General features: G+C 37.7%; 1 protein-coding gene across 9 annotated transcripts in view; it reads left to right on the forward strand.

The window, feature by feature from the left end:
- The window catches only part of MYO9A (myosin IXA), a 283068-nt gene that overhangs the window by 39841 nt on the left and 230062 nt on the right, over positions 1-13165 (forward strand). For 8 of the 9 annotated variants that reach the window (XM_047735391.1, XM_047735387.1, XM_047735392.1 and 5 more), the window contains exon 2: positions 5976-6886. In XM_047735391.1, the coding sequence (XP_047591347.1) occupies positions 6047-6886 (840 nt within the window). In that variant the 5' untranslated portion in view covers positions 5976-6046. Of the gene's footprint in view, positions 1-5973; positions 6887-13165 lie in introns of all 9 variants that reach the window. The other variant, XM_047735390.1, reaches the window with a different exon arrangement.

Consider the following 13165-nt stretch of genomic DNA (forward strand, 5'->3'; position numbering starts at 1 on the left):
TTTTGACTCAGGTCATGATCTTGGGTTGTGGAATCAAGTCCCCCGGTTGGGCTCTGCACTGGGCTTGGAACTTTCTTGGAATTCTCTCTCTCTCTCTGCCTCCCACCCCACTCACTTGTGTTCTCTCTCTTGTGTGCACGTGCTCTCTCAGAACAACAAAACAGCCCTCAGAGAGGAATTACAAGAAATTAAACATGTGAAATGCTTAGAAAAATGACTAGTACAAATAGATACATAGAGCTAACTGTAGTTATTATTACTATAATTTACTAAAAAATCTTAACGTGTAAAGGATTGATAAATTTGTTAAAAATAAAAAGTTCCCTGCAACAAAAGGTATTGTAAACAAAATAGAAAGCTAAGGCACTGATCAGTAGGAGATATTTGTCATGCATTTAACTGAAAACTGATTAATATCCAGGGTATATGAAAAACTCATTCAAACTGATAAAGAAAAGGTAACTCAAAAACCAGAAATGAAGGGGCGTCTGGGTGGCTTAGTGGGTTAAGCCTCTGCCTTTGGCTTGGGTCATGATCTCAGGGTCCTGGGATTGAGCCCTGCATAGGGCTCTCTTCTCAGCGGGGAGCCTGCTTCCCCCTCTCTCTCTGCCTACTTGTGATCTCTCTGTGTCAAATTAATAAATAAAATCTTAAAAAAATAAAAAAGCCCAGAAATGAATAAGCGACATAGTGCAAATGACAAATGATAGGATAATTGTTGCACTTGTCACACTAGTAATCAGGGAAATGCAAATTAAAGTAATGAGATACCTTTTGGCACTTATGCTGGCAGAAACTAAAGTTTGACGATACCAACTTTTATTGGTAAGGAGGCAGAGAAACATGAGCACTTTCTACGCTGGCTGTCACATAGTCAGTACAACTATTTTGGAGAGTATTTTGTTAATATTGATAATTTCACTCTTAGGTATATAGCCCAACGAAGGCTTGGGAAGAGACATGTGAAAACTGCAGGATTGTTTTAATGTGTAATACTGGGAACATTCTAAGAGTTTGCTGGAGGGACAGTAGATTGATAAATTGTGGTATGGTCATACAGTGGTATTAAAAAAAAAAAAACTTAAATTTTTTAAAGCAGTTTTAGGTTAGGGTCACAGCAAATTTGAGCAGAAGATCCAGACCTTCTGCCTGCCCCCACATAGGCATAGCCTCCTCCATTATCAACATCCCATCACCCCCACTCTGTGTTACCTTTGTTACAATTAAGGAACCTACATACAATGGCATATTATTTGGCATTTAGTGAACTTTTATGTGCATCAGCATTTATAAACAAAAGACAACTTGAGATGCAGACTAATAAGTATGATATGACACCTTTTTTTTAAACTTAAAAAAGTGAAACAGTATTGTCTATAATTTGTGGAGATCCACATATGTAGTAAAAATAGAGAAATGTGTTTGGGAATAATATCAAGCTCAGGATAGTGGTAATCTCTTAACTATATCTCTGGTACTTTGTTTATAAACTGATCTGGAGTAATAACAGCAGTTTTCAAACTTGTTGAATTGGGTGGTGGATAGTTGACTGCTTTTTTAAAAAAATTAGTTTCAGAGGTAGAATTTAGTGTTTCATTAGTTGCCTAGAACACCCAGTGCTTATTACATCAAGTGCCCTCCCTTTTTTTTTTTTTTTAAAGATTTTTATTTATTTGACAGACAGATCACAAGTAGGCAGAGAGGCAGGCAGAGAGAGAGAGGAGGAGGAGGCAGGCTCCCTGCCGATGCGAGGCTCTATCCCAGGACCCTGGGATCATGACCCAAGCCGAAGGCAGAGGCTTTAACCACTGAGCCACCCAGGCGCCCCTCAAGTGCCCTCCTTAATGCTCATCACCCAATTACTCCATCCCTTCTACCCACCTCCCCTCCAGCAAACCTCAGTTTGTTTCCCAGAGTTCAGCATCTCCTATGGTTTGCCTCTTTCTCAGTTTTCATCTTATTTTTCTTTCCCTTCCCCTTTTTTTATCTCTTTTGTTTCTTAAAATTCTACATATGAGTGAAATCATATGGTATTTGTCTTTCTCCGTCTTATTTCACATAGCATAATGCCCTCTAGTTCCATGGTAAGGTTTCAGTGTTTTTTTTTTTTTTTTTTTTTTTTTTAAGATTTTATTTATTTGAGGGATGCCTGGGTGGTTCACTTGGTTAAGTGGCTGCCTTTAGCTCAGATCATGATCTCCGAGTCCTGGGATCTCAAGTCCCACATTGGGCTCCTTGTTCAGTGGTAAGCTTGCCTCCTGCAGGCCACTCCTCCTGCTTGTGCTCACTCTCTTTCTGTCAAATAAGTAAATAAAATCTTAAAAAGAAGATTTTATTTATTTGAGAGAGAGGGTATAAGCAGGAGGAGGGGTTGGGGGAGAAGGTCAAGTAGACTCCCCACTGAGCAGGGAGCCTGACTCAGCCCCATCCCAGGACCGTGTGTGTGTGTGTGTGTGTGTGTGTGTGTGTGTGTGTACACACCACATTGGAAGATAACGCATCTCCTTTATTCATTCATCTGTTGATGGATATCGGGGCCCTTCCATATTTTAGCTATAGTGGACATTGCTGCTATAAACATTGGGGTGCATGTGTCCCTTCAAATCACTATATTTGTATACTTTGGATAAATACCTAGTAGTGCAATTGCTGGATTGTAGAATAGCTCTATTTTTAACTTCTTGAGGAACCTCCATACTGTTTTCCAGAGTGGCTATACCAGTTTGCATTCCCACCTGTAGTGTATGAGGGCTCTCCTTTTTCCGCATGCTCGCCAACAATTTTTCCTGAGTGTTAATTTTAGTCATTCTGATTGTGATTGGTGTGAGATGGTATCTCATTGTGGTTTTGATTTGTATTTCCTTGATGTCAAGTGATGTTGAGCATTTTTTCATGTGTGTGACTGCTTTTTATATATTCTGTAATATTCTGTGTTTGAAAGATCATCTAGGAAAAAGGTAAACAAAGTTTCTTCATTTGAGGGTACAGTAATATGCAGTAATATGAGAGAGAAGTAACTGCAGTTACTTTTAGAAAATAACATGGCATCTTTAATATGTCAAAAGGTGAAATAAATTAAAAAGGAAAAGAGTGATAACACATGAGGATGATTTTTTGTTGGGGCAAGTTACTGATGGAGATGATAAGAAATAGGTTTTATTAGCCCTGAAAAGATGTGGAATATATTTTTTATGTAAACTGGAATAGGAAAGCAGAGATGAGATGCAAATAGAAATAAGTTTTGAATTGGAAAAGACACTATTTTCTCAGCGAGTTATCAGAGTTGAAATCATTCTCGGGTTGTTACGTATGTGGGGTTTGAGAAGATTGGAAGAATATGCAGAATATTTGTAAGGAATGAAATAAGGTCAGATAAAAAATTAGCCTTGAAGGAAAGGGAAGGTTGAATAAAATTTATAGTAGTATTTTGTTGTATAATTTTATCAGCTTTGTTTGGCAAGCTAGTGGCAGGATCTTATTGTTGACTGCCTTACTTCACCACTTAGGGGTGGTGGAGAGTCAGAGCCCAAAAGTCCTTGAAAATATTATCCATAAAATAGGTTTCTCTTACTATTCTCTTAGTTATAATTTTTTAACAGTTTTTTCATATGTTTATTGGCCATTTATATATATTTTTAAATTTTTAAATTTTTTAATTAATATATAATATATTATTAGCCCCAGGAGTGCAGGTCTGTGAATCGCCAGGTTTACACACTGCACAGCACTCACCATAGCACATACCCTCCCCAATGTCCATCACATAACCACCCTCTCCCTACCCCCCTCCTCCCGGCAACCCTCAGTTTGTTTTGTGAGATTAAGAGTCTCTTATGGTTTGTCTCCCTCCCGATCCCATCTTGTTTCATTTATTCTTTTCCTACCCTCCAAATCCCCTATGTTGCCTCTCAACTTCCTCATATCAGGGTGTTATAATTTTATCTAGTTTAGTTTTTCTGTTTATTTGATCTTCTTATTTTTTTTTAAGTTTTTATTTAAAACTATAGTTAACATACAGTGCAACATTTGTTTCAGGTGTAGATTTTAGTGATTCAGCACTTATATACCACACCCAGTGTTCATCACAAGTGTGCTCCTTAATTCCTATCAACTGCATAACCCATCCCCCCCACCCCCACCCCTGGTAACCATCATTTTGTTCTCTACAGTTAAGAGTGTATTTCTTGGGCGCCTGGGTGGCTCAGTGGGTTAAGCCGCTGCCTTCGGCTCAGGTCATGATCTCAGGGTCCTGGGATCGAGCCCCGCATCGGGCTCTCTGCTCGGCAGGGAGCCTGCTTCCTCCTCTCTCTCTGCCTGCCTCTCTGCCTGCTTGTGATCTCTCTCTGTCAAATAAATAAATAAAATCTTTAAAAAAAAAAAAAAAAGAGTGTATTTCTTGGTTTGCCTCTCTTTCCCGCCTCCATGTTCATTTGTTTTCAGTTTCTTAAATTCCACATGAGTGAAATCATGGTATTTGTTTTTCTCTGACTAGCTTCTTTCACTTAGCATAATACTCCTGGCTCTGGGGTGCCTCCGTGGCTCAGTTGTTAAGCTTCTGCCTTTGGCTCAGGTCATGATCCCAGGGTCTGGGGATCAAGCTCTGCATTGGGTTCCCTGCTTGGTGGGAAGCCTGCTTCTCCTTCTCCCACTCCCCCTGCTTGTGTTCCTTCTCTTGCTGTCTCTCTCTGTGTCAAACAAATTAAAAAATCTTTTAAAAAAATTACTTTCTAGCTCTGTTCATGTTGTTGTAAATGGCAAGATTTCATTTCTTTTTTTTTTCCTTAAAGATTTATTTATTTTAGAGAGCATGCATGAGTGGGGGGAGGAGCAGAGAGACATAGAGAGAATCTTAAGTAGACTTCCTGCTGAGCAGGGAGCCAGATTTGGGGCTGGATCTCAGGATCCTGGGATCATGACCAGAGCCAGAATCAGGAGTTGGACACTTAACCTATTGAGCCACTCAGGTGCCCCAAGATTTCATTCTTTTTTATGGCCGAGTAATATTCGGTTATATATATATATATAATATATATATATATATAAATATATATATATAATGGAATATTAATGTCCACCTTTTTTATCCATTCATCAGTTGGTGGATATTTGGGCTCTTTACATAATTTGGCTTTTGTTGATAATGCTGCTGTAAATATTGGGGTGCACATATCCCCTTGATTAGTATTTTTGTATCCTTGGGTAAATATCTAGTAGTGCTGGATCATAGGGTAGTTCTATTTTTTTTTTAAATTTTAAAAGGTTTTATTTATTTATTTGACAGAGAGAGATCACAAATAGGCAGAAAGGTAGGCAGAGAGAGAGGGGGAAGCAGGCTCCCCATTTAACTTTTTGAGAAACTTCCATACTGTTTTTTCCAGAGTGGCTACTCCAGTTTTCATTCCCACCAATAGTGTAATAGGGTTCCTCTTTCTCTGCATCCTTGCCAACACCTGTTGTTTCCTGTGTTGTTAATTTCATCTTCTTACTGTTTTAATTTCACAAAAATTTGGCTTCATTGGTGGCATTCTTTCTTGTTTTTGCTTTATCCGCAAGAACTTTGGGTGCCGGGTGATTATATTTGCCTGATTTTTCTGTCCATTTTAATTCAGCTTTGTTGAGGTTCCTTCAAATATAAAGAAAGAACTTGACTCCAATCTCAGGTACTTTAGAAACATTTGAGATAGTAGAGGATAAAATAATTTTTTATTGGTACTCTGGATTTTAAATTATTAGTATAATAAAACTTGGAAAAAAAATCTTTGGCAAGTTGCTATTTTAGAAAGTGTCCAGATTTGGATGATAAAATGTAATATTATGTGGTCTTGATGAGACTGTTTTCAAGACTGTTTCTAGACTAAGAGTTAGGGTTTTATGTTCTAAATGATGTAATGAAATGATTTAAGCCTTTCCTGAGCATCAGAAAGTGAAGATTGTGTAATATGATTTCTAAATGTTTCACACTTTTTATGTTCCAGTTCTTTTGCCACGAAAATGGTTTGCACGGTCTTGAACACATACTATCCATGCTGATGGGACAGAGTCCAATATGAATATAAATGATGGAGGAAGACGACGCTTTGAGGATAATGAACATACATTACGTATATATCCTGGGACAATTTCAGAAGGGACTATCTACTGTCCAATTCCTGCTAGAAAAAATTCCACAGCTGCTGAGGTGATCGACTCTCTTATAAACAGACTTCATCTTGACAAAACAAAATGTTATGTTCTTGCAGAAGTAAAGGAATTTGGTGGAGAAGAATGGATACTCAATCCAACAGACTGTCCAGTTCAGCGAATGATGTTGTGGCCTCGGATGGCTCTGGAAAATCGCCTGAGTGGAGAGGACTATCGCTTTCTTCTGAGAGAAAAAAACCTTGATGGATCAATCCATTATGGTAGTCTGCAGTCATGGCTACGGGTGACAGAAGAACGCCGCAGGATGATGGAACGGGGTTTTCTTCCACAGCCTCAACAGAAAGACTTTGATGATTTATGTAGCTTACCTGATTTGAATGAGAAAACTCTTTTAGAAAACCTACGAAATCGCTTTAAGCATGAAAAAATTTACACCTATGTTGGCAGTATTCTAATAGTTATTAACCCATTCAAGTTTCTTCCTATTTATAATCCCAAATATGTCAAAATGTATGATAACCACCAATTGGGAAAACTGGAGCCCCATATTTATGCTGTGGCTGATGTAGCTTATCATGCCATGCTTCAGCGCAAAAAGAATCAGTGCATCGTGATTTCAGGAGAGAGTGGTTCTGGAAAGACTCAAAGCACAAACTTTCTTATTCACCACCTTACTGCTCTCAGTCAGAAGGGATTTGCCAGTGGAGTGGAACAAATTATTCTTGGAGCTGGACCAGTGCTTGAGGTAAGTGTGTAGAAATACTTTTCTTACTCTTACATGTTTATAAGATATAAACTTATACACTCTGACATGTTTATCTTTCAAAAATAAATAAAAATTTGGTAGATATGAAAAAATGAAACTAGAAGTATAGATATAATTTTTAGTTACCAAGGAAAAATGGGAGATGGAAAGCAAAAAAGGCAGTGTGGAAGTTTAAAGGGTGCGACAGTGGCAGTATTGTTTTCAAAGGTGTTTTTGGGTCATAGTGATGAAGAAGGAGATGATTGGAGTCATAGGTATCCTCCTGTAAAGGGAAATAACAGGGGCAGGACTTATGTCTGTAATTGGGTTGTGGAATTAGGTGGTTGGGAAAAATACTCTTATCAGTGTATTTGTATCCTTGTAACTTTAACATCTGTGCCTAATATCGAATTCTAAGGGTTCAGTTTGAAAATGTAAAGAATATGGGAAAAAATTTAGTTCTATAATGTTTTAGATGTAATATTACCACATTTTGGCTATTGTGGACATTGCTGCTATGAACACTGGGGTGCATATGGCTGTGCATATGTGCATATGGGGTAAGAAATACCATTTTTGTTTTAGAGATGAAAGGAAAAGGTAATACTACATTTTTAAAAAAGATTTTATAGGAGAGAGTGCATGTGTGAATGGGAGGAGAGGCAGAGGGAGAGGGGCAAGCGGGGAGCCTAAAGTGGGGTTCAATACCAGGACCCCGAGATCATGACCTGAGCTGAAGTCAGATGCTTACCCAACTGAGCCACCCACGTGCCTCAGATTATTTTTTAAAAGGGATTTTGTAAGGCTTAATTGAGATACACTAAACCGCACATATTGAAAATGTACAATTTGATAAAATTTGACATGTATGTATACTAATTAAACCATCACCACTACAATCAAGATACTGAATATACCCATTATCCCTAAAGTTTCCTCATATCTCTTTGTAATTCTCTTACCTTTACCAGCTCAGTCATCTACGAGAAACCACTTACCTTTTTTTTTTTTTTTAAGATATTATTTACTTATTTGACAGACAGCACAAGTAGGCAGAGCAGCAGGCAGAGGGAGAGGGAGAAGCAGGCTCCCCGCTGAGCAGGGAGCCAGACATGGGGCTCGGTCCCAGGACCCTGGAATCATGACCTGAGCTGAAGTCAGCCGCTTAATCGACTGAACCACCCAGGTGCCCCAAGAAACCACTTACTTTGTCATGATAGATTAGTTTGTATTTTCTACAAACTAATTTTTATATAAATGGAATCATATATTTTGTACTCCTTTAGGTTTGACTTCTCTTGGTATAATTATTTCAGGATTCATCCGTGTTGTATGTGTCAGTAATTTATTCCTTTTGCTAAGGTAGAATTCCACTGTCTGGGTATACCACACTTCGTTTATCCATTTATCACCTGCTAATGGATATTTAGATTGTTGCTAGTTTTTGGCTGTTAAACATAAAACTCTATGTCTTTGTGTGGACATACACTTTCTTTTGGGTAAATACCTAGGAGTGGAATGACTACTTCATATGATAGGTTAATGCTTAACTTTTTAAGAAACTGCCAAACTTTTCCAGAGTGATTGTATCTACCATTTTATATTCTCACCCAGCAATGTGTGTCAGTTCTAGTTACTTCACATCCTTGCTAACCCTTGATAGAGTCATTCCTTTAAATTTTAGTCATTCACATACATATATAGTGATATCTCATTGAAGATTTATTTATTTATTTATTTATTTATTTATTTATTATTGTGTTACGATGGTACATAGTTAGTTTTTGATGTAGTGTTCCATGATTCATTCTTTGTGTATAACACCCAGTGCTCCATGCAATCTGTGCCCTCCTTAATACCGATCACCATGCTCAGCCATTACCCCCACCCCCACTCCCTTCTAAAACTCTTCGTTTGTTTCCTGGGGTCCATAGTCTCTCATGGTTTGTCTCCCCTTCCAATTTCTCCCTCTTTATTTTTCCCTACTCCTCATGTCCTCCATGCTATTCCTTATGTTCCACAAACAAGTGAAACCATTTGATAATTGGCTTTCTCTGTTTGAATTATTTCACTTAGCATAATGTCCTCCAGTCCCATCCAAGTTGATGCAAAAATTGGGTATTCATCCTTTCTGATGGCTGAGTAATATTGTGTATATGAACCACATTTTCTTCATCCATTCATTTGTTGAAGGGCTTCTTGGCTCTTTCCACATTTTGGCTATTGTGGACATTGCTGCTATGAACACTGGGGTGCATATGGCTGTTCTTTTAACTACATCTGTATCTTTGGGGTAAATACCCAGTAGTGCAATTGCTGGGTCATAGGGTAGCTCTATTTTTAACTTTTTGAGGAACCTCCACACTGTTTTCTAAAATGGCTACTCCAATTTGCATTCCCACCAACAGTGTAAGAGGGATCCCCTTTCTCTACGACTTCTCCAGCATTTGTTGTTTGTTGCCGTGTCAGTTTTGCCATTCTAACTGGTGTAAGGTGGTATCTCAGTGTGGTTTTGATTTGAATTTCCCTGATGCCGAGTGATGTAGAGCACTTTTTCATGTGTTTGTTAGCCATTTGTATGTTTTCTTTGGAGAAGTGTCTGCTCATGTCTTCTACCCATTTTTTGACTTGATTATCTGTTTTTTGGGTGTTGAGTTGGGGAAGGTTTTTTTTTTCTAAAGATTTTATTTATTTATTTGACAGAGATCATGAGTAGGCAGAGAGGCAGGCAGAGAGGGGGAAGCAGGCTCCCCACTGAGCAGAGAGCCTGATGCAGGGTTCGATCCGAGGACCCTGAGATCATGACCTGAGCCAAAGGCAGAGGCTTAACCCATTGAGCCACCCAGGTGCCCCAAGAAGTTCTTTATAGATCTTAGATATCAGCCCTTTGTCTGTGTGGTCATTTGCGAATATCTTCTCCCTTTCGGGGTTGCCTCTTTGTTTTGTTGACTGTTTCCTTTGCTGTGCAGAAGTTTTTTATCTTGATGAAGTCCAAAAGTTCATTTTCGCTTTTGTTTCCCTTGCCTCTGGAGACGTGTCTTGAAAAAAGTTTCTGTGGTCGAAGTCAAAGAGGTTACTGCCTATGTTCTCCTTTAGGATTTTGATGGTTCCTGTCTCACATTGAGGTCATTCATCCATTTAGAGTTTATCTTGTGTGTAGTAAAAGAGAATGGTCCAGTTTCATTCTTCTGTATGTAGCTGTCCATTTTTCCCAGCACGATTTATTGAAGAGACGTCTTTCTTCCATTGGATATTTCTTTCCTGCTTTGTTGAAGATTAGTTGACCATAGAGTTGAGGGCCCATATCTGGGCTCTCTATTCTATTCCATTGTGCCAGTACCATGCTGTCTTGGTGATCACAGGTTTGTAATATAGCTTGAAATCCTGCAACTTGATGCCCCCAGCTTTGTTTTTCTTTTTTAACATTTCCTTGGCAATTTGGGGTCTTTTCTGGTTCCATACAAATTTTAGGATTTTTTGTTCCAGCATTTTGGAAAATGCCATTGGTATTACTTTGCATTTTATAATGACTAATGCTCTAAGCATATTTTCGTGTGTTTATTTGGCCTCTATGTATTTTGTTTGGTGAAATGTTTGTCAAAATTTATTCTCCCAATTTTTTACTGGGTTTTCTTTCAATGTTTTGAAAGTTTTTTGTGTAGTGGGTAACAAGTCCTTTATCACATATGTGTTTGCCTACATTTTCTCCCAGATTTAACTACCTCTTTTTTTTTTAAATATAGTTGACAATATGTTATTTTAGTTTCAGGTGTACAACTTAGTGATTCCAAATGTTTACAATATTGTGCTGTGTTTACCATAAGTGTATCTACCATCTATCCTGATACATTGTTATTGCAATATCATTAACTATATTCCTTTTATTTATTTATTTATTTATTTATTTAAAGATTTTATTTATTTATTTGACAGAGAGAGATCACAAGTAGGCAGAGAGGCAGGCAGAGAGAGAGGAGGAAGCAGGCTCTCCGCTGAGCAGAGAGCCCGATGCGGGGCTCCATCCGAGGACCCTGGGATCATGACCTGAGCCGAAGGCAGAGGCCTTAAACCACTGAGCCACCCAGGCGCCCCCCCCCACTTTTTTTTTTTTAAGATTTTATTTATTTATTTGACAGACAGAGATCACAAGTAGGCAGAGAGGCAGGCAGAGAGTCATTAACTATATTCCTTATGTTCCTTTTATTACCATAGTTTGTTCATTCTGTAAGTGGAAGCCTGTATCTCTCACTTGCTTCACCCATTAGGCCCAACCTTCCACCCCTACCTCTCTGGCAACTATCAGTTTGTTGTCTGGTTATAGGTTTGGTTCTGCTTTTCGTTTCTTCTTTTTTCCCCCCTAGATTCTTATGAGTGAAATCATATGTATTTTTCTTTCTCAGTCTGACTTATTTCACTTAGTGTAATATCCTCTGGGTCCATCCATGTTGTCTTAAATGACATGATCTTCTTCTTTTATGGCTGTGTAGTATCCGTTTGTATATATACACACCACCTCTTACTTATCCATTCATCTGTTGATGAACACTTAGGTTTTTTCATATCTTGGCTATTAAAAAGAATGTTACAGTAAACAAAGGAGTGCATATATCTCTTTGAATTAGTGTTTTTATTTTTTATTTTTTTTGGACAAATACCAAGTAGTGGAATTATTGAATCGTATGGCATTTCTATTTTTAATATTTTGAGGAACCTGCATACTATTTTTCATAGTGGCTGTATCAATTTAAATTTCCGCCAATAGTACAAGGGTTCCTTTTCCTCCACATTCTCACCAACGCTTGTTATTTCTAATGTTTTTGATAATGGCCATTCTAGCAGGTGTAAGTTATTATCTGATTGTGGTTTTGATTTGCATTTCCCTGATAATGAGTGATACAGATCATCTTTACATATGTCTGTTGGCCATCTTTATCCAATCAGGTCCTCTGTCCAATTTAGTTGGATTATTTTTTTGATGGAGTTCAAGTTTTTTATATATTTTATTTTTTATTTTTATTTTTAAAGTCTTTTTTTTTTAAAGATTTTATTTATTTATTTGACAAAGAGAGAGAGATCACAAGTAGGCAGAGAGGCAGGCAGAGTATTTTTTATTTTTTAAAGTTGTTTTTTTTTTTTAATTTATTTGACAGAGACAGTGAGAGAGAGAACACAAGCAGGGAGAGTGGAAGAGGGAGAAACAGGCTTCCCGCTGAGCAGGGAGCCCAACGTGGGACTCGATCCCAGGACCCTGAGATCATGACCTGAGCTGAAGGCTATTGCTTAACCAACTGAGCCACCGAGGCGCTCTGAAGTTTGTTTTTTTAAAAATATATTTTAGATATGAACTCCTTGTTAGATTATCATTTGCAAATATTTTCCCCCTCCCAGTAGGTTGTCTTTTTGTTTGATGGTTTCTTTCACTGTGTGAAAGTTTTTGTTGTTTTTGTTTTGTTTTGTTTTGGTGTGGTTCCAGTAGCTTGTTTTTGTTTCCCTTGCCTTATGAGACATACCTAGAAAAATGTTGCTTTGGCCTGTGTCAGAGAAATTACTATTTGTGTTCTATTCTAGGATTTTATGGTTTCAGGTCTCATATTTGTGTTTTAATCCAATTTGAGTTTATTTTTGTGTTACAGAGAGGTCAGTTACATTCTTTTGCATGTAGTTGTCCAGTTTTCCTAGCACCATTATTGATGAGACTGTCTCATGTTATATATTTTTGCTTCGTCATTGATTAATTGACGTATAAGTGTGGGTTTATTTCTGGGCTCTCTGTTCTGTGCCATTGATTTACATGTCTGTTTTTGTGTTGGTGCCATCCTGTTTTGATTACTACAGCTTGGTGAGGTATATGTTGAAATGTGAAATTGTGATACCTCCAGCTTTGGTTTTGTCAAGATTGTTTTTGTTACTCCAGGATTCTTTTGCTTCCATAACAATTTTCCTGTTATTTGTCTTGGTTTTTTTTAAAAAATGCTTTTGGTATTTTGATAGGTATTGCATTGAATCTGTAGATTGCTTTGGATAATATAGATATTGTAATAATATTAATTCTTCCAATCCGTGAGCCTGGATTATTTTTCCATTTGCTTGTGTCATCTTCAATTTCTTTCATCAGTGTTTTATGGTTTTGGAGTACAGATCTTTGACTTTTTTGGTGAAGTTTATTCTTGGGTCCTTTCTTCTTTTTGGTGCAGTAGTAAATGGTATTTTCTTAATTTCTCTATCTGCTGCTTTGTTATTAGTGTATAGAAATGCTACTGATTTCTGGGTGTTAATTTT

The sequence above is a fragment of the Lutra lutra genome, chromosome 7 (assembly GCF_902655055.1).
Source record: "Lutra lutra chromosome 7, mLutLut1.2, whole genome shotgun sequence".
Taxonomy (NCBI): domain Eukaryota; kingdom Metazoa; phylum Chordata; class Mammalia; order Carnivora; family Mustelidae; genus Lutra; species Lutra lutra.